The sequence below is a fragment of the Gracilinanus agilis genome, chromosome 2 (assembly GCF_016433145.1).
Source record: "Gracilinanus agilis isolate LMUSP501 chromosome 2, AgileGrace, whole genome shotgun sequence".
Lineage (NCBI taxonomy): Eukaryota > Metazoa > Chordata > Mammalia > Didelphimorphia > Didelphidae > Gracilinanus > Gracilinanus agilis.
Genome location: NC_058131.1, coordinates 295,409,104 through 295,429,105, shown reverse-complemented (window position 1 = coordinate 295,429,105; position 20,002 = coordinate 295,409,104). Strand labels below are relative to the sequence as shown.

At 34.7% G+C, this 20,002-nt stretch overlaps 1 protein-coding gene across 4 annotated transcripts in view; it reads left to right on the top strand.

Annotated features, from left to right (window-relative positions):
* The window catches only part of CHD9 (chromodomain helicase DNA binding protein 9), a 174,097-nt gene that overhangs the window by 103,340 nt on the left and 50,755 nt on the right, over positions 1 to 20,002 (top strand). For all 4 annotated transcript variants that reach the window (XM_044664150.1, XM_044664149.1, XM_044664152.1 and 1 more), the window contains exons 16-19: positions 9,451 to 9,646; positions 10,812 to 10,979; positions 11,746 to 11,925; positions 17,163 to 17,273. In XM_044664150.1, the coding sequence (XP_044520085.1) occupies positions 9,451 to 9,646; positions 10,812 to 10,979; positions 11,746 to 11,925; positions 17,163 to 17,273 (655 nt within the window). The remainder of the gene's footprint in view (positions 1 to 9,450; positions 9,647 to 10,811; positions 10,980 to 11,745; positions 11,926 to 17,162; positions 17,274 to 20,002) is intronic.

The window sequence follows — 20,002 nt, the reverse complement described above, 5'->3', positions numbered from 1 at the left end:
ACCAAGAACTGCTACTGCTGGCACCAGACAGATTGTTCAGCTTCTGTGCTTCTTCTCAGAGTGCTGTTGTGTCTCTGCTAAATAGGTCAGTGCTCTGGCCTTTCCTCAGTGAGAAGCAAGTCTTTTTCCGCTTTCACCTAGAGGTTTTGGCTGGGGAGTGTTGTGCTTTCTTCATCTGGAGTGTTCCTGAATTCTTTCAACTAGATCAAACACCCTTTGCATTTTGACAAATTCTACCTCTCTCAAAAATCCCTTCCCAATGAAAGCCACACAATATAGCTAGTGATTAGTTTCAGTTCGGTCTTGCTTCTCGACTCCTTTAGAAATCCTTTGAAAATGAGTGGCTAGGGACAATGGTGTGACTGCTATTTATTCCCTGGGTATACATTCGATGACTTATTGGCCTCTTTATAGGCCACTGAGATATTCTTGCCTTCTTTCCTTTCTAGGGTATGGAATGTTTCTACCTGAAGCCTTGCCCCTTTACCTTTCAATTTTTTTTGTCTTTTAGCCTCTGCATACCATCAACTTTTGCTGAAATATTGGGACACTTGTCATTCATCTCTCCCCTTACACATTAATTATATTAGGTTAATAAACTAATACAAGGAAGGAGTCTGAATATTTCAGTTAATGGAAGTATCTCATATCTCACCAGTTTATCTTTGACCAGCCAGAAAGGAAAATCCTTGAAGAGAACAGTTGAAGAAAGTCATTGATATTAAAAAATTATTCTCCAAAAGTTTACAAAAGTTACATGGCTATTTTGTTTGATGAAGCAAACTATCAAATGAACTATTATCTTAACTCTTATTCAAGCTTGCTCAGTCTTGACTGGAATTTTGTCTTTTGGCTTGAAATGCCTTAAATTGTAATCCTCATAACTTGTATTAGAAAGATTTTTAGGGGCTTAGGGAAATCCTGCCAATTTAGACTGTTGTCTTTCTAAGCAGAAAATGTTTAAATTAAAAGTTTTAATTAATTAAATTATCTTTGACACACTCATGCCCGAAGCATAGAGTACAATATTTCGACTTTTTTCTAGAGTACCTTTTGTAGAAATAAAGAAGTCTGGAAAAGGAATAGATTGTAAGATAAGGGAGCTGAGAGAGGTAGGAAAAGAAATTTCATTCTTTTGGGGGGTCCCCTGAGTTTGAGATGTCTTTGGGACATATACTTTGAAATGTCCAATAGGTAATTGGTGATATGAGATTGAAGCTTGCGGAAGAGACTTGTTTCAGGAAATATAGTTATTGGCATAGGAATAATTAAACCCTGGGAACCAATAAGTCATTAGGAGAGAGTATAGAAAGAGAAGAGTAGGAAGCCCAAGACAAAGCCTTGAAACACTTTTACAATTAGGAGCCATAACATGACTTGTTTTTCAAAAAAATTTTAAAGGAGGCTGCTAAGAAACTATAAGACAGTTAGGGAGAACCATGTGACATTAGTGTCAGAAAAGCCCAGAAAGGAGAGAGTACATCAGATAGATTTTGAAGGTTAAGGCCTGAGAAAATATTTGGTATTTAAGAAATCTTAAAAAAAATTTCCCCCCAATTATATGAAAAAACTATTTTTTATCTTTTTTAAAAATTTAGTGCAAATTGTCACCCTCTCTTCTTCCCTTCCCTCTTCTCTGATACAGCAAGTAATTTGATGTAGATTTTACATGTGTAATAGTGTAAAGCATATTTCTATATTTGTCATTTTGAGAGAGAGAATTCAAAAAAAACTTCCACCAAAATAACAATGAATAAATAAATGGAAATATGGTATGTCTCAATTTGCATTCAGACTCCATCAGTTCTTTCTTTGGTGACAAATGGTGTTTTTCATCATAAATTCTTGAGGATTTCTTGAATCAAGGCATTGCCAAAAATAGCTAAGTCATTCATAAATGTTCATCATAAAATATTGCCACTATCATATACAATATTATCCTGCTTCTGCTCACTTCCCTTTGCATTAGTTTATGTAGGTCTTTCCAGGTTTTTCTTAGATCATCTTTTTCATCATTTCTTTTCTTATAGGACAATAGTATTCCATTACAATCATATATTACAACTTGTTCAACCATTCCCCAATTGATAGACATCATCTAAGTTTCTAGTTCTTTGCTGCCACAAAAAGAGCTGCTATAAATATTTTTGTACAAGCAAATCTTTTCCTCTTTTTTAAATCTCTCTGGGACACCGACCTAGTAATGGTATTGCTAGATCAAAGTTTATGCAGTCTTTAAGTTCTTTAGGCATAGTTTCAAATCACTCTGTAGAACAGTTGGGTCAGTTCACAACTCCACCAGCAGTGCATTTGTGTTCCAACTTTACCACGTCCCCTCCAGCGTTTATTATTTTCCTTTTCTGTCATATTAGCTATTCTAATAAGTGTGAGGTACTCAAGTATTTTAATTTGCATTTCTCTAATCAAGAGCAATTTAGGGCATTTTTTTCATGTGATTACATATAGCTTTGATTTCTTCATCTGAAAATTGCCTATTCATATTCTTTGACCATTTATTAACTATGGAATCATTTATATTCTTATAAATTTACTCAGGATTTATTTGAGAAATAAGGCCTTTATCAGATACTTGCTATAAATTTTTTTCTCCAGCTTTCTCCTTTTCTTCTAATTTTGGTTGCACTGGCTTTGTGCATAACCTTTCTAGTTTAATATGATCAAAATTATCCAGTTTACATTCTGTAATGCTTTATATCTCTTATTTGGTCATAAATTCTTCCTTTATCCCTAGGTCTGGCAGGTAGACTATTCTGTGCTTCTCTAATTTGCAAATCATGTATCCATTTTGACCTTATCATAGTATGAGTTGTTGGTCTATTCTATACCATCTATACCAATCTCTGCCCTACCTTTTTGCAGTTTTCCCAACAGTTTGTCAAATAGTGATTTCTTAGCCCAAAAGCTTGAATCTTTGGGTTTATCAAACACTAAATAACTACTGTCATTTGCTACTATGTATTGTGTAGCTAATCTGTCCCATTGATCTGCCACTCTTTTTCATAGCCAGTGCCAGATTGTTTTGATGATAATAGCTTTGTAATATGGTTTGAGATGGGGTACTCCTAGCCCACCTTCTTTCACATTTTTTCATTGATTCCCTTCATATTCTTGACCTTTTGTCTTTCAAATGAATTTTGTTGTTTTTTCTAGTTCTATAAAATAATTTTTGGGCAATTTGATTGGTATGGCACTGAATATGTAGATTAATTTAGATAATATTGTCATTTTTATTATACTGCCTCGGAAAGCCCTTGAGCAATTAATATTTTTCTAATTGTTTAGATCTAACTTTATTTTTTTAAGTGTTTAGTAATTGTGCTCAGATAATTCCTCAGTTCATCTTGACAGGTAGACACTCAAGTATTTTATATTATCTATAGTTAAATGGAATTTCTTTTTCTGTCTCTTTTTGCTGGGCTTTACTAGTAATATAAAAAAATACTGATAATTCATATCCTGCAACTTTGCTAAAGTTTGTAATTATTTCAACTGGTTTTTAGTAGAATTTTTAGGATTCTCTAATTATCATATGACCTGCAAAGAGTGATAATTTTGTTTCTTTATTGATTATTCTAATTCCTTTCATTTCTTTTTCTTCTCTTATTGCTATAGCTAGCATTTCTAGTACAATATTGAATGAAAGTGGTGATAATGAACATCCCCACTGTCATCCCCACTCTCACTTATTTTCAGTCTCTCCCTGCCTATTTCTTCCCTACTTCCCACAAATACTCCCATGTCTTTCCCATCCCCACAATCATCCTTCATTTCTTCTGTCCTTTTTGGCCAAACTTCTTGAAAAGGCCATCTACATTCGATTCCTCCACTTTTTCTTCTCTTGCTTCTTCACCCCTTGTATTCTGATTTCTTATTTCCTTATTCTGTTGAAACTGCTCTTTACAAAGTTACCAGTTTTCTTAATTTCCACATCCAATAATCTTTTTCTCAATCTGTGTTCTTCTTGACAGCTCTGTAACCTTTAACACTGTTGATCATCCTCTTCTCCTTGATAACTTCTTCCCTACGGGTTTTCAGGACACCACCCTCCTGATTCTCCTCCTACCTGACTGTTCCTTCTCTTTTTCCTTTGCTGGATCTTCTTCCCTACCATGCCCACCAACCACGGTTATCCCATAGACCTTTGTCATGGGTCCTCTTCTCTTCTACATCTACAGTATAAAGTCTATACTGTTGGTCTTCTCATCAAAACTCCCATGGATTTGTTTATCATCTCTGTGCTGATGATTCTCAAATATATCATACTCTTATCTCTGCTGACTTACAGTATTGCTTCTCTAAAACTTTCAGATATCTTAAACTCAACATATCCAAAACTGAGACCTATCTTTCCCCCATATCCCCTCCCCAACACTTCTCTATTTTTGTCAAGAGCAACACTTTGTTCCCAGTCTCTCTGGCTCATAGCCTAGGTAAATTCTGGCCTTCCTTATTTTCCTCAACTCCCCACAGTCTCTCACTCCTCATATCCAATCTGATGCTAAGGCTTGTTGACTTAATTTTTGTAACACCTTTGGAATGTGCCCCCTTTCTCTCTTCTGATGCAGTCACTATTCTAGTACAGGCCCCATCAACTCAAGCCCTAGACTCTTGAAATATTAAAACTGAAAATGGTGGACCTCTGCGCCTCAAGTCTCTCCTGTCTATCCTCCATTCCATGAACAAAGTGATTTTCCTAAAGCACAGATCTGATCATGTCACTCACATACACTCAGTAAACTCCAACTGCTCCGTATTGCCTCTAAGATCAAATACAAAATCCTCTGTTTAGAATTTTAATCTCTTAATGACCTACTCTTTCATACCCCATACCTTTTTGGTCTTGTTAGATCTTAAACCCCTCTTAATGTTCTTTGATACAGCCTTCCTGTCCCTTGAACAAGACATTCTAACTTCTAGCTTATATACTCTCCTTCCTTTATCTCTACCTATATCTTGAGTTCCTATTAGTCTCAACTAAAATACCATTATAGAAATACTTTCCCAACTCCTCTTGGTTGTTTCCTATGTAACTGTTTGTTATATATTTGTTGCTTGTCTCCCTCATCAAGATTGTGAGCTTCATTATGAAAGGGGCTATCTTTTGCCTCTTTTGTATCCCCTCCATTTAGTGCATGGCACATGCTAGGGACTTGATAAATGTTTATTGATTAATTTCAGACTTCCTAATTACTATCCAAGGTACCATCATCCTCCCAGTCCCTCATGCTTACAATCTAGAGGTCATCCTTGACTCTTCACTTTCTCTCATCATTTGTGTCTGATCTGTGGTTAAGGCATATTAATTTCACCATTGTGACATCTATTGAATGTGTCCACTTTTTTCTCATTACCCTAGTGCAGACCTTATTACTTCACACCTGAATTTTTGCAAGAGCCTGCTTTTTTTGCCTGCTTGCCACAGTCTCTCCCCCCACTCCAGTTTATCCTTCATTCAGCCACCAAAGTGATTTTCTTAATGCTTAGGTCTCACCATGTCATTCCTCTTATTTCATAATCTCTGATAGTTCCTTATCAAGCACCACTACCCTTTACCTTTACAGTCTTTTTATACCTTCTACCTCATTATGTTTTTCAATATAGTGACTGGCCTCCTTGGTCTTCCTCAATCTCTGCTCAAGGCATTTTCCCTGCTTGTTCCCCATGCCTGGAATGTTCTTCCTCCTTATCTTTACCTCCTAAATTCTGTTGAGTCCTAGCTAAAGTCCTTCCTTCTATAGAAAGCCTTTCCCAATTCCTCTTAATTCTTGTCTTTTTCCACTTATTTCCTATTTATCTTGTATATAATTGTTTGCATTTTTATCCCCCAATAGATTATGAAGTCCTTCGGAGTGAGGACTGCCTTTTGCTTTTCTTTGTATCCCCAGTGCTGAACAAATTGCCTAACACATAGCAGTGCATGAGGAAAAATAGTTCCACCTATTTTCCCAGCATCTACCACAGCCTAGCATTTCCTGACTACAGCCTAAACAGCTGTCATCATTGTAGGTTAGGTGTCTGGCATCATCCTAAACGTCTCCAGCACCCTGACTTTAATGGTCAGCATGCAAGGCCAGGACGGGGTGGAGCCAGGAAGCACATGACCTGTTCTCTTCCATATTTGGTAGTGGCTGGATTTAGGGGGCCTAAATGGTGGCCATAGAATAGCGAGCTAAATGAAGTAGAAAGAAAAGTATTCTCTCTCTCTCTCTCCCTCTCTCCACTCTTTTTCCTTATTTCCTTTGAATTAAATAAAAATCATTTAATCTATAGCCAGTTTCATAATTTTCCCTCTTACAGCAGATCCTTTAATAAATGCATGTCCTTTCATGCTACTTGAAAGAATATTGAATTGACCAAACCCCATTGACTAAGCTCTAGAGCAGTGGTTCCCAAACTTTTTTGGCCTACCGCCCCCTTTCCAGAAAAAATATTACTTAGAGCCCCCTGTCACATACCGTCACTGCCCCCTTACAGTTATTCACCGCCCCCAAATGCACCTGTGGCCATCACCACTACCCCTGGATCACTGCAGCACCCACCAGGGGACAGTAGCGCCCACTTTGGGAATCACTGCTCTAGAGGATTTGGTGGCCTTCCCCTAGAGCAGAGGTTAACAAATTATAATCCACGTCCCAAAAATATTTAAAAATGTAAAACCATCTTTAACCAACCTTACAAAAATAGGTAAGGGGGGCAGTTACGTAGCTCAGTGGATTGAGAGCCAGGCCTAGAGACTGGAGGTCCTCGGTTCAAATCCGGCTTCAGACACTTCCCAGCTGTGTGACCCTGGGCAAGTCACTTGATCCCCATTGCCTAGCCCTTACCACTCTTCTGCCTTGGAGCCACTACACAGTACTGACTCCAAGTCGGAAGGTAAGGGTTTAAAAAAAAATAGGTAAGGACTCTCTGGCTAAAGTTTGTTAGACATGTGCTATAGAGCCACCTCATTTCCAGATGAACCCTTTTGCCCTTTTTCTTCACCTCTGCCTTCCTCATATTATCTCCACCAAGGAAAAGGAATCATAACAATCTTCACCCTTAGAACTACTTTGCTGATTCAAGTAAGGGTGATGACTTGCTTCTTTCTGAGATTGAGAACTATGTCTATTTTAGAATTCAACAGAAAAATAGCAGAAATATCCTTAACTACTATCCAGGAGATCTCTAGTGATCTTTATCAAAAGAAACTAAGACGAAGGGGGCAGCTGGGTAGCTCAGTGGATTGAGAGCCAGGCCTAGAGACAGGAGGTCCTGGGTTCAAATCTGGCCTCAGACACTTCCCAGCTGTGTGACCCTGGGCAAGTCACTTGACCCCCATTGCCTACCCTTACCACTCTTCCACCTATAAGTCAATACACAGAAGTTAAGGGTTTAAAATTTAAAAAAAAAAAAAAGAAAGAAAGAAAGAAACTAAGAAGAAACTTGCCTACCATAGTTTGGGTAGCTCAGTGGATTGAGAGTCAGGCCTAGAGACAGGAGGTCCTAGGTTCAAATCCGGCCTCAGCCACTTCCCAGCTGTGTGACCCTGGGCAAGTCACTTTTGACCCCCATTGCCCACCCTTACCAATCTTCCACCTATGAGACAATACACCAAAGTACAAGGGTTTAAAAAAAAAAAAAGATTCAGCTGGCTAAGGATCATGGTTTTAAGTGCTTATGGCTCACTGTAGCTTAAGTTAGATTTCCTTCAAATTAGTTTTAAAATGTTCTTCTGTCCTTTGTCATGGATTTTTAAACCTCACAGCTTATCTCTGTCCTATGCTTGACTTGAGCTTATATAATTTGTGTAATAAACTAAAAAGAGCCATGCTGTCTAGTCTTGAAGTTTCTTATTTAAACAGAGTGAAACCTGACATAATCCAGTCTGAAACAGCCATAATCATATTAAAAAGTCAAGTTCAAAGCCCTAGTTGCTAGATGGTGGCTCCTTCTATAGAGTTCCTTCTCTATTTAAGAGATTATAAAACCATTTCAGCTGCCTTTTGCCTTAGCTCAGAATGTAGGATAGTTTAAGGTAACCAAACTCTCGCCATCACACCAAAATAATCTTTGGTAGTAGAGAACAGGAATCACCTGATAGCTCTATGCAATCAGGAATGATTTTCATTTCAGGAAGATGGCAGAACATTTGATTTCTTAGTTCACATTACAATCCAGTGTGATCCGACCAGACTGGAGAATACATCAATGAAACTGTTGTGATAATGAGGCGAGCTTTTTACATCAGGCAATTTTTTGAAAGGAAATAAATTTTGAACTAAAATATCTAGCAGCCATGTAGTAAAATACGGTGTGTACAATTTAATTAGCAACAGGTACCCAATGACATTTTAAGTAATATAACGAATTTTTTTAAATGTTTTTATGTAATGCATTTGGGCTCTTATTTAAATAAAATTGATTTTTGAAACAAAAAATTAAATTCATTATAATTAATACTTTTCTGGGCAAGACCTAAAAAAGAAATAGAGCTAATGCCTAAACTTCTAAAAACTATTTTGAAGCCAGTAGAGAAAGAAAGAAATGTCAAAAACATAGCATCCATTTCCAGACCATTGGGAGGTTTTTTTTGTGTGTTTTGGTTGGTTTTTGATTACTACTCAAACCTACCTCTCAAAGTTATTGTGATGATCAAATAAGATGATATATATAAAGCTCTTTCCAGTCTTAAAGTGTTCCATAAATGCTAGCCTTTAATATTATTTTGGAGTTTGAATCTCTTCTTTATGTAATTGGAATATTTGAGGTGGAGAAAAATGAGAGGAGTTCAAAGGGAGTTGATAATTGATGAATAAATCAGATATAACTCAACTCATTTTTATTTCCCTTGTTTACAATGAAAATAGTATATAATCACATTTTAATATTTTAATAAAAGCATATGATAAGGAATAAAAAAGCACATGTTGAAAAGGATTCCTCAGTGTGTGTTACATGTTATAATGAGATCAACAAACTGATTACTATGTATCATGTGCAGACTTAAATTTTGCCTAGATGGGCTACAAAAATGGTATTTACTCTGACATTTCAACTCTACATCTAAATAACTGCATAGATGACTAGATTATACTCTAGAAGGCAGGGATAAATTGGCTTATAACTTTTTATATATCCCACAATGGCTTATAAGAGAGCCTTGCTTACAAGTACTCAGTATACATGTAGTGGTGAATGGTATGTTCATAGACTGAATTTTTCATATCTTCCAAATTTTATTCAGCATATATCTATTAATCTTCTATTATGTATAATGCACTATTATAAGTGCTATGTAATATAGCTGTGTTGAAAGCTCAAAATCTAATGGGAAACATACCTTTTCTTAATTTTTAAAATTATACACAGGTCTTAGGGTAAAACAATTGCATTTGATTACATTTGTATTCTTTTTTTTTGTTATTCTTCCTGAATACTTGTATCTGACAGGTATTTGTATGAGCGAATTGATGGAAGAGTTAGAGGAAATCTTCGACAAGCTGCCATAGATCGGTTTAGTAAGCCTGATTCAGACAGATTTGTATTTCTTTTGTGCACTCGAGCTGGTGGACTGGGCATTAATTTAACTGCAGCTGATACATGCATCATTTTTGATTCTGACTGGAATCCTCAAAATGACCTCCAGGTAAATTACATGATTAAGATGATTAAAGATTTTAAAAACACAAGATAAGATTTGGGAAATTTTTATCTTTTTATGACTCTCATTTTTAACACACATCCTTCTGTGTTCCTGTTATTCCAAGAAAATCTGTTTGCCAAATGAGAGGATTGAATTATTTCAGTTTAACTATGGTGACATTTAAATGTCTAATTCTACTTTACTATTGTATTTTAACTGATCAAAATGTATTTTCAAAGTTGAAAAGTACACCTGTGACCTAAATAACTGATTTTTCAAAGTAGAATTTGCCTACCCTTACACCATTCCTAGAGTAAGATTAAAATGTGTGGATTTCATATGACTTCTTTATATAAGTAAATGCAGGCAGATGAAGTTGAAATTTCAATAAATTAAATAGATACAGGCTAATTTTAAGCTCAAAAGCAAGATATATGATTATATGTGTTCAAAAACAATGAAGATTGACTAGTGATTTAGGGAAGATAAGTTTTCTAGTCTTTATCTGCCTCCTTTCCTGAATTCTTTATTATCACAGAGGAAAAAGTTTTAAGCCCTCTAGTGAATTCCATCTAAATTTGTCATTATTTTCAATTTTTTCAGCCTTCACAAAAGTCAAGTCCTCAGTTATTCAGACGAAGTGTAATCCTTTCCCTCCACACCTCTCACAGAGCTTGATTAGAAGTACATTAAAAAGCATGGCTGACCTTAAGGATGGCTTAAGTCTTGGAGACCCAATTTCCCTTTCCCAATCTTTATTTGATTCTGAGTATACCAAAAGCAGAGGCCTTTGGGAAATAAAAAATTTTAGTCAGAAATTGCTTGAAATTCTGTAAGGATTCTTTATAGCTTTTGAGAGGTCATCAACAAAAATCTTTCTATTCATAAAACTTTTTTAAAATTTGTTATTTGATAATAAACAATTACTTCCTGTTTATTGTATTTATACCAGGACTTCTAAGATTTTATATAGTTTGTACAATATCAAAAAAATTTTAATTTTGGATTATTGCTGTTACTCAACAAATAAATTTAAATTAATATTATTTGCTAGGTTATCTAAAATAAGTTTGCATAGAGAACTTAGCTTTTCTCAAAATATTTTTCATTGTTAAAGATATTCTTTGAAACTCAACTATAACTTTTTTATTTTTCCTTTATTTTTAAGGCCCAAGCTCGATGTCACAGGATTGGTCAAAACAAAGCAGTAAAAGTCTACAGATTAATAACTCGTAATTCTTATGAGAGAGAGATGTTCGACCGGGCAAGCCTAAAATTGGGTCTAGATAAGGCTGTGTTACAAAGCATGAGTGGAAGAGAAAATAGTGTTGGTGGTGTACGTAATTTTTTGGTTTCTCTTGTTCCATTGGATTTATTACTATACTTTGTTAGAACATACAAAAAAGAAAAACCTACCATTATGCCAAAATACTGCAAAGCTTCAGCATCTCTTCAGTTAATAATGTTTAATTCTGCATGACTCCAGTGCTTATAAAACTTATAAAAATGTCTTTCTGACTGAAGAGTTCAATGCTATATTTTCAAATGTTTTTACATTAATATACAATGAATGCTATAGGAATTGGGCAATTTTGTTATCTTAATCTTTAATTATCTTTATCTGATATTTCTACTTTTATTACTCTCCTGTTAGAGTAATATTAAATTATTCAAAGTTACTGATAGTTAAAGTTCAAGTAGAGTATTTCAGATGTGTAAGATTTAATATGTTAATATATGAGCTCTTTGAAGTTAAAAAGTTCCATTGGGATATTTTCTCACAAGCTATATCTTGCACATCTTACATTATAGAATCTTAGTACTAAAAGGTTTTCCTATTCCTTTGTCTGTAAACATGACTTTTACCTAAGCCATTCTAAGCACATCTTAAAGTGTTTCAAGAAAGCAAAGCCAGTAATCTTATTTGGTAATCCATTGTTTAATAATCCGCACTTCTAGGAAGATATTCATTATATCCTAACCCATAGGTTTTAAAACTACCTTCCATTGTTCTCTTTGGCACAACCAATGATATTGTCTAAATGTCTAACCTTTTAAAGTCTTGTTATGTTCACTCAGAAAAAAAAATGGTTTGTCTATAGATTCAGCAATTATCCAAAAAGGAAATAGAAGATCTACTTCGAAGGGGTGCATATGGTGCCATTATGGATGAAGAAGATGAAGGTTCTAAATTCTGTGAAGAGGATATTGATCAAATTTTACAGCGTCGTACAAAAACAATCACAATTGAATCTGAAGGAAGAGGCTCAACATTTGCCAAGGTAGCAGTGAAAACCATCTTATAATTTTGTCTAATGAAATTATTAACTTTCTGTTCACTTCTCTTTGCTGCTTCAAAAGATGCTTAGATTAGCCACTTAATGCCTAAATAGATGTCCAAAAGTAGTATTTAATAGTAAACTTTCTTTTCAATACACTTGACATTTGAAAATGGTAGTTTGTTATTTCTAGAAATTCATAACAAGTAAAATACACTACTCACATTTGTTATTAAGATTACCTATTGAGATATAAATAAGAATACCAACTGAAAAAAATTTAAATATTTATCGAAGTAAAAATTTTGAGATTGCAGTAATTCAGAAACTAAAATATCACAGTTGTTTAGAATGAGTACAAAATATTAGTAATTATATAGCAAATTAATCCTATATGTTATAGTATACTTAGTTTTAAATTGTAGTTTGGTGGTACAGGCCCAGAGTGAGGAAGATCTAAATTCAGATCCAGCCTTGGACATTTATTAGAGGTGTGACCCTGAGCAAGACCCTTTAAAAAAATATATCTAAGGGCAGCTGGGTAGCTCAGTGGATTGAGAGTCAAGCCTAGAGACAGGAGGTCCTAGGTTCAAATCTGACCTCGGACACTTCCCAGCTATGTGACCCTGGGCAAGTCACTTGACCCCCATTGCCCACCCTTACCACTCTTCCACCTAGGAGCCAATACACAGTAATTAAGGGTTTAAAAAAAATTTTTTTTAAGTCTACCTCAATTTCCTCATCTGTAAAATGGACATAATAACTATCTCCCAGAGTTGTGAGGATCCATTGAAATAATATTTGTAAAGCACTTAGCAGAGCCTGGTATGCCCCTTCTGTGAGCTTCAGTGTCTCCAGTTGTCAAGTGCAACCTGTCTCACAGAGTTGTAAGTAAAGTTCTTTATAAACCTTAAAACTCTATGTAAATGTGCATTATTATTATTGCATATCATTTGAGTACCATTATTTGTCCCATTTCCCTTTCTCCTTTCCTTTCACCTTCCCTTTCTCCCTTTCTTCCTCCTTCCCTCTCTCCCTCGCTTCCTCCCTCCCTTCTTTCCTTCCCTCCTTCTTTTCAGTTCCTTCTCTTCCCAGAGACTTCTGACTGCCATTTTCTCCATTATTCCCTGGATTTCTCCCACATCACATGATGCAAGAAATACAAATACTACACCAAAGTAGTGTTATTAGTTCAAGTGTAGGAATTTTCTTGATCCTTAACATCCCTTCAGAAAATTCTTTTTTATTTTATTTTCCTTTTCCCACCCCAACTTTGAGTACAATATTCAAAAGTTGTTTCCCATATTCCACATTTGGGATGGGAGCAAAAGGTAGGCAGTTTGAAACGTTTAATTCCATTGTTGTACAGGTTGTCTGTGATGCCAAAACTCCTCCACAAATGCAAATCAGCCACTTGTGCTCCTAGAACATAACCTGGAGCCTTGAGAGGTTAAATCACTTTCTTCCAGACTCAGTATTACTTTGTGTCAGAGGCAAGATTTGAATTTGATTCTTCTTGAATCCAGAGCTATCCTTCTTCATATATCTCTGTAATGCTAGAATACTATTATGAATTCTTGAAATCTTCATCAACAAATATTTAGTCAGCATTTACTAAGTGCCAGGAATTATGTTAAGTGCTAGGAGATACAAAAGCCAAAGGGAAATGCCCCTTCCCTCAAGTCCTTACATTCTAACAGGAGAGACATGTAAATAAGCATTAGTCTTAAATTTAATAATTATAATTCATTTTATATCTTATTATATCATAGATGCTAGGATTTATGTCTGGAAGAGACTAGAGAGCTCACTTATCCAGCAGTCATTTTATAAATAAAGATGAGAAAACTAAAGCTCAAGGAGGTAGATTAACTTCCCCAAGATTGCACAAGTTTAATATAGTAATATTATCATTGGAATTATTGCATAAAACCATATAGTTTATTGTAAAGCATTTGATTTGATTGTTCTGCCTGATTCCATGAGTATTCATTTAAATGGCAAAGTAATTTAAATATTCGTTGATCATAATGAGACTGGTATATGTCAATACTTAAACCTTTAAATGATAGTTTTCTTTTAAAACTTAACTGAAAAAATCATGAATACAGAGCCATAGATTATGAATTGCAATTTCTACCTCTTATCCCAGTTTTCTATTCTCTTTTAAAGGCCTTAATTAAAAATAAATACAAAAATAGAAAAAGAAAAATGCTGTAGAAAAGAGGAGAGTTAAATCTAAAAATTTGTAGTTGAAGAACTTTTCACTGACAATTGTTAGGAACTAGAATTCATTTGTCTTCCCTCAAAAGCTATTCATAAATAAGCACTCTGAAAAAAATTATTGCCTGACCAAAATTCTCCCTGCCACTGGCTCCTCCTTGAGATGATCTCTGAAGTTAAATAACTTTTTTACCTTTAGAGGGAATACAGACCTAACTGAGTAGAAAATGTTTGGGGGGGAAAGGGAAATAATTTTTAGAAATCATCTTTAATCTAAATACTTATTTCTTCACTGAATAGAATTTAATTATGTACATAAGAAAACCAGAGTGCTTTATAAAATAGGAGGCAATTTAAGCATATTTCCTATCCCCATAATACTTGAAATCTAAAACCTGTTGTTAGAAACTTCATTTGTAAGTGAATATCTATCACCTGTGCCTTGTTTTGATTTTTTTTTTTTGGTCCCTTAAAAATTTGTAAAAGCCAGTATTTTTCTAAGAATGGGCAATCAGGAAATTAAAAAAAAATAATAATCTCCTACTTTAATTCTGGTGTGGAGGGAGGGGGACCTATAAATAGCTTAATTTAAAACAAAGCAAAACACAAAACACATGGGGCATGCTGCAGAGTGCTTATTTGAAAGGGCCATTCCATGAAAACACATGGCCCCTACTATCTTTCTGCTACTTTCTGTTGTAGGAAGATGGATTTCACCATTTAAGTCTTCTCTTGCAAATAATAAAGGGATTTAATGATTGAAGGAATGCATTTAAAGAAATATGATTTATTGGGAGCTAGGATATTAGAATTTAACATTTGGAAGCAGTCGGTAAACCAGTACTTGATGACATCTTCCACTTATCACAACAGGTATTTTCCATTGTTATGGTCCTAGAGAATTTTTTGAATTTTTTGAATTAAGGTATGTGTCAACTAACAAGGTAATTCCATGGATTAGTTAGAAGACTTAAATTTGCTTAGCTGAAAATTAAATCTATTAATCCTCTCATGGTATACATGCCATCATAAATGCATTTGCATAAATCCATTTAATCTAAAATGGCAAAATTGAGTTTCTCTTGAGAAATTACTCTTTGATCTGGAAATTTTATATCTAGCAGCAAAATAAGAAAAATTAGCCCTGGTAACATAAATGGCATAGATTTTATGGAAGCAACCAGACATAAATATGTTTTAAAATTTTTATTGTTATATTGGAACTATAGTGATAACTTTTATGTTGACTCTTCATGTTAATTGGTCCCAAATTATTTAATTAAAATGATCATTTACTAAGATTGCTAAAACTTAACTGGCATATATCAATGAAAATTAAATACCAAATAAAAGCCCTCAACATTTATTCATTGTACTTTTCTCTCTGCTCAAATAATTCATGGATGTGCATTTTAAAAGATCTACAGATATTGATGTGTATATCTTTAGTCCATAAACTAGAAATTCATTTCAGACTCAAGAAAGTGAAGTACTTATTAGATATTCAAGTTATTACTTGTATATAATTAAAACTGTGTGTTACCAGTTAGCATGTTTGGTCAAATGAAAAATATTTATTATATTATGGTGAGTTCTTGTGTTTTCCAGAAGTCTTTTAGCACAGAACGATGAGGTCATTTTAATATGCTTTTTATTTCAAACTAGCATGACTTTACTATAGAAATTAGAATTATACATAACATTCAGAATTTTGCCTTCATTTTAAATAATTAAAAACAGCACCTTTGCATAGTCTAGTATTATAACTTTCTCTTCTAATTCAGTTTAAGAACATATATTTATTAAGTGCCTACTATGAAGAAGGCATTGTTATAGTTACTGGAAATAGCTTCAAAGGTTCATTAAAGCTTATTTGATCAACATATATATTTCTATTTCAGTTTCATTGATGATTCTACTAGTAATGTGAATAATTTTCCAAATACCCTCTTAATAAAATGATAGTTGCATTAATAAATAGTTCTCAATAACACAATCTCTTAAGACAATTAAATGAATAGACTTTAATTTTGGGTAAATATGATTACAAACCCATGTTTGGAGTTCAGCAAAAGGATATCTTCTTTCTTCTTCATGTTATAATTTTGTAACTTCCTAAAGGTGCTTCATGCTTAAATTCCATTAAGAAAAATAATTGTCCTTTTATGAAATAGTTAAGACCTATATTATCTTAAAATTGTATTCATTGTAATTAAGGATAGACCACAAATGTAAAACATTCTTCTATGAATATCATCTTGTGGGTATACTTTCTTACATTATTGCCACAGAAGTTGAAATATTTTCTGGCACTTCTTTATTCTAAATAAAGTAGGCTATGAGTTTCTCACAATTCTCTCATATCTGTAAAATCTTCAATGTCTTTATGCCTTGACTTACTTGTTATGTTAAGAAAAGGTATATAATAGAAATTATTATCCTAATTGATTTTCCTGTGTTAACCCAAAATCCTGTTCTATTGAGAGAATAAATACAGTGATCATTTTCATTTTATCCAATATGTAACTTTATTTGTACAAAGTTTGCCTTAAAGTTTTGTGAAAACAAAGTTGCAATTTTCAACTCTTGTAACTGACCCTTTCTAGTATGTGAGGAAATTGGGCTAACTCTTTTATTGATTTTCTATTTCCTTCATTAGTAAGTATTTTGAGTAAACTGTAATGAATAGATCCCTTCTTTAGGTTTACCACAGAAAATAGGTGCTCTTTGCTTGCAAAGAGCTTAGAAACTACCCACTAGTCATAGTGTAAAACAGCTGCCTAAATTGATAAAAACCCTCTACCCTAAGCAAAATTTGTACTTTGTCCCAAAAATTCTTGAGAAATATTTTAATAGAGAGATGAATGCCTCAGAGCCAGGTCCTAAGTAGTGGTGGTGGGCTTATTAACATGAAAGAACTATTGGTGTCCAAAATAAACCAGAGGAGATTTTGTTTAAACATATCTTGGAAAAGTTTCCTGTAAGTATTAATAGTTAAAAGCTATCATGTATTTCAGGCAAGTTTTGTGGCTTCTGGAAACCGGACTGATATTTCCTTAGATGATCCCAACTTTTGGCAGAAATGGGCAAAGAAAGCAGAAATTGATATAGATGCCCTCAGTGGCAGAGTAAGTATTACTTCTAAAATGTTCCTCTTCTGAGAGTACAGTGCCATGGAATGGTTAATTTTTGGTGACTATAATCAGTTTTTATATAAATATTATGGAATGTTTATTTCCATTTCCTTAGATAAAGTCCTACCTTAATGTGTCACCATGGCGTAGAAATAATCCTGACTTCTCAAAGACTATTTTAGCAAAGTATAATGTCTAGTTGGTAAACTGTTACAACTTTCATTATGAACTTGGTAGAGGAATAATATGTCTATTTTCCAAGGAATAACTTAGTTAAACACTGAGAGACTCATCCCCAGAAGGTTAGCACATAGATGATGGTCTGAGGTGTGTTTTTCTTTCGGGGAAAAAAGGAGGCAAGACAATAACTCATAAAGAACATTCAATTTAAAAAAATTATTGAGCACTCTTTATGTACAAGGCAGTATCCTTGTCATTGGTAATGTAAGGGCAAAAAGAGGACAGTCTCTGCTTTTAAAGAGTTTGCTTTTTATTTGGGTAAATAGTTAACATAAATAGTTAAGTTAAATATGGGGTAAATTGGGGATGGTAAAAAGCATGAATAATAGAGAACCAAGGAAAGCTTCCTAGTGAGCCTTGAAAAATGATAAGGATTCTGGGGATTGCGGGAAGAAGTGCAGGCATGAGAGATGGCATATGGAAATATATAGAGGTAGGAAGTGACATGTGAAGTGTGGGGAATATCTAGCAATTTAGTGTGATGGAATATAGGGAAGTATAGGAAATAAGATTGGAAAGATAGAAGGGGAGGAGACCACTGAAGGTTTTGAATAAAGGAGTGACATTTTAGATTTGTGCTTTAAAAGGAAGATTTTTTTTGATACCTGTATGGAGGGGGATTGAGAGGAGAAAGCCAATTAGGATGTTATTTAAAAGAGCTCAAAAGAGAGAAGAGAAAAACCTGAACTAGGATGATAGCCATATTAGTTCAGACAAAGAAAAGGACAACTACCATGGAAGTAGAATTAACAGAATTTGTTAGCTATTTGAAAATGAAGAGAGATGGAATGGGAATTGGGGAATGTTAAAAAAAAATAAAAGGAATAGTTAAGTGTGAGTCTGAGGTTACAACCATGCTCTTGGGCATGGAGGAATGTCAAGTCTATTTCTATAGTGAAGAAACATCAATAATTTGTCTTTTTAAACTTGAAATAATGAAGCAAAACTGTTTGCAGAATGTTGTTAGTTCAAATTCTGCCTTTGCTAAAGATTGGCATTATATTTTCTGGAATCAACACAAAATGTAGCTCTTGTCTTAGAAAAGGACATTTTATTAACATTAACATTAACTCCTCCTAAACGAAGAAATATTAACAGTTCAGGTCAGCACTTTCTCTGCAATTTACAATCTTAAAGAGTTACTTCAAGTGCTAAGAGCTTAAAGTGACTTGCCTAGAATTTACACAGCCATTATGTGCCAAAGGCAGGACTTGAATTATGATCTTCCTGGCTTTGAGACCACCTCTCACTTCACTGAATCTCATTAAGAAGGTATTTACTTACTTTTCTCATTATTCTCTTGAAGATAGTTCTTTGTGCTACTATTCAAATGTGCCATTAATAGAAGTTGCCAGAAACTATAGAAGGAGAAATAAAATTAGCTTGAAGAATTGCTTTTGATTTGCCCCTCTTTCCTCCTTAGTTTAAATTACTTATGTGGAAAAAATGGATATATGGAGGGCACCAGGGATGTTACAATATAATCTAAATGGCTGTGTGTACACACGCTGGGTTGTAGGAGAGACTGGACCAGGATAAGGAGACCAGAGGTCACAGCTAAGCTTCTCCTGTCAAAAATGGCTGCTGGCCAACTGTCACTACTGGGCCAGAGTCTTTGAAACCAACAGGCAAGATAAAAGGTTTTAATAGGTTGAATTATCTTCAACTAAAAGGTGGGATGGGGATCCTACTCTAAAACTTAAATGGCAAAACCACAGGGCAAGGGGAGAACTTCTCTACTCTAATCTTAGTGATCTAATCAGGCAGAGCCCAAAGGAGCAGTAATGGAGTCTCTGGGTGGCTGCTTCAAACCTGGTTCCAGTCAGGCTTGACCAGCACAGCTAAAGGGCCCATGGGTGGCTTTGAGGGGGGTTTCTCACGGTAATCCACAGATGATCTCAGGATGCCAAAAGCCAAGGTGCTCCAAGGTACCCAAGTAGAGCAAGTGTGGTTGAGATGCTGTCTACCAGATCCCAAACTCCTCCTCTACTTGGTGCTGCTCTGTAGGTCTTGTCCCCTTGCTAGATGCCACCACCACACAGGATCCCAAGGAAATCGGGATGCAGGGTGTCCTTAACTCTGAGATCTCCCAGGGCTAACAACAGTTTATGCCAACCCCTAATGGAGTCTCTCTCAGGGCACAAGCCACTTCCTGCTCCTTCATTCCATCTTGGAATGCTCCAACCTTCCTGCTAGGTACATCCTTAATACTTAATTAATTACTACCTAATCTTCCTCACAACGCTTATTAGAGTCAAGAAAGATAAGGGAGAAAAGATAGAATTGAACTTTAGAATAGGACTACTGACCAGTTTTAATACTTGTCCAACAACTGTATAAATCCACATGAGCTATATCTAACTTAAAGGAGCTTGATGACACCAACCAATTAATTATTTTTGACCAACTATTGGTCAAAAATAATTAATATCCACTATGAATAATTTGGTAATTCCTAAAATTTGAGCATTTACATAAAAATC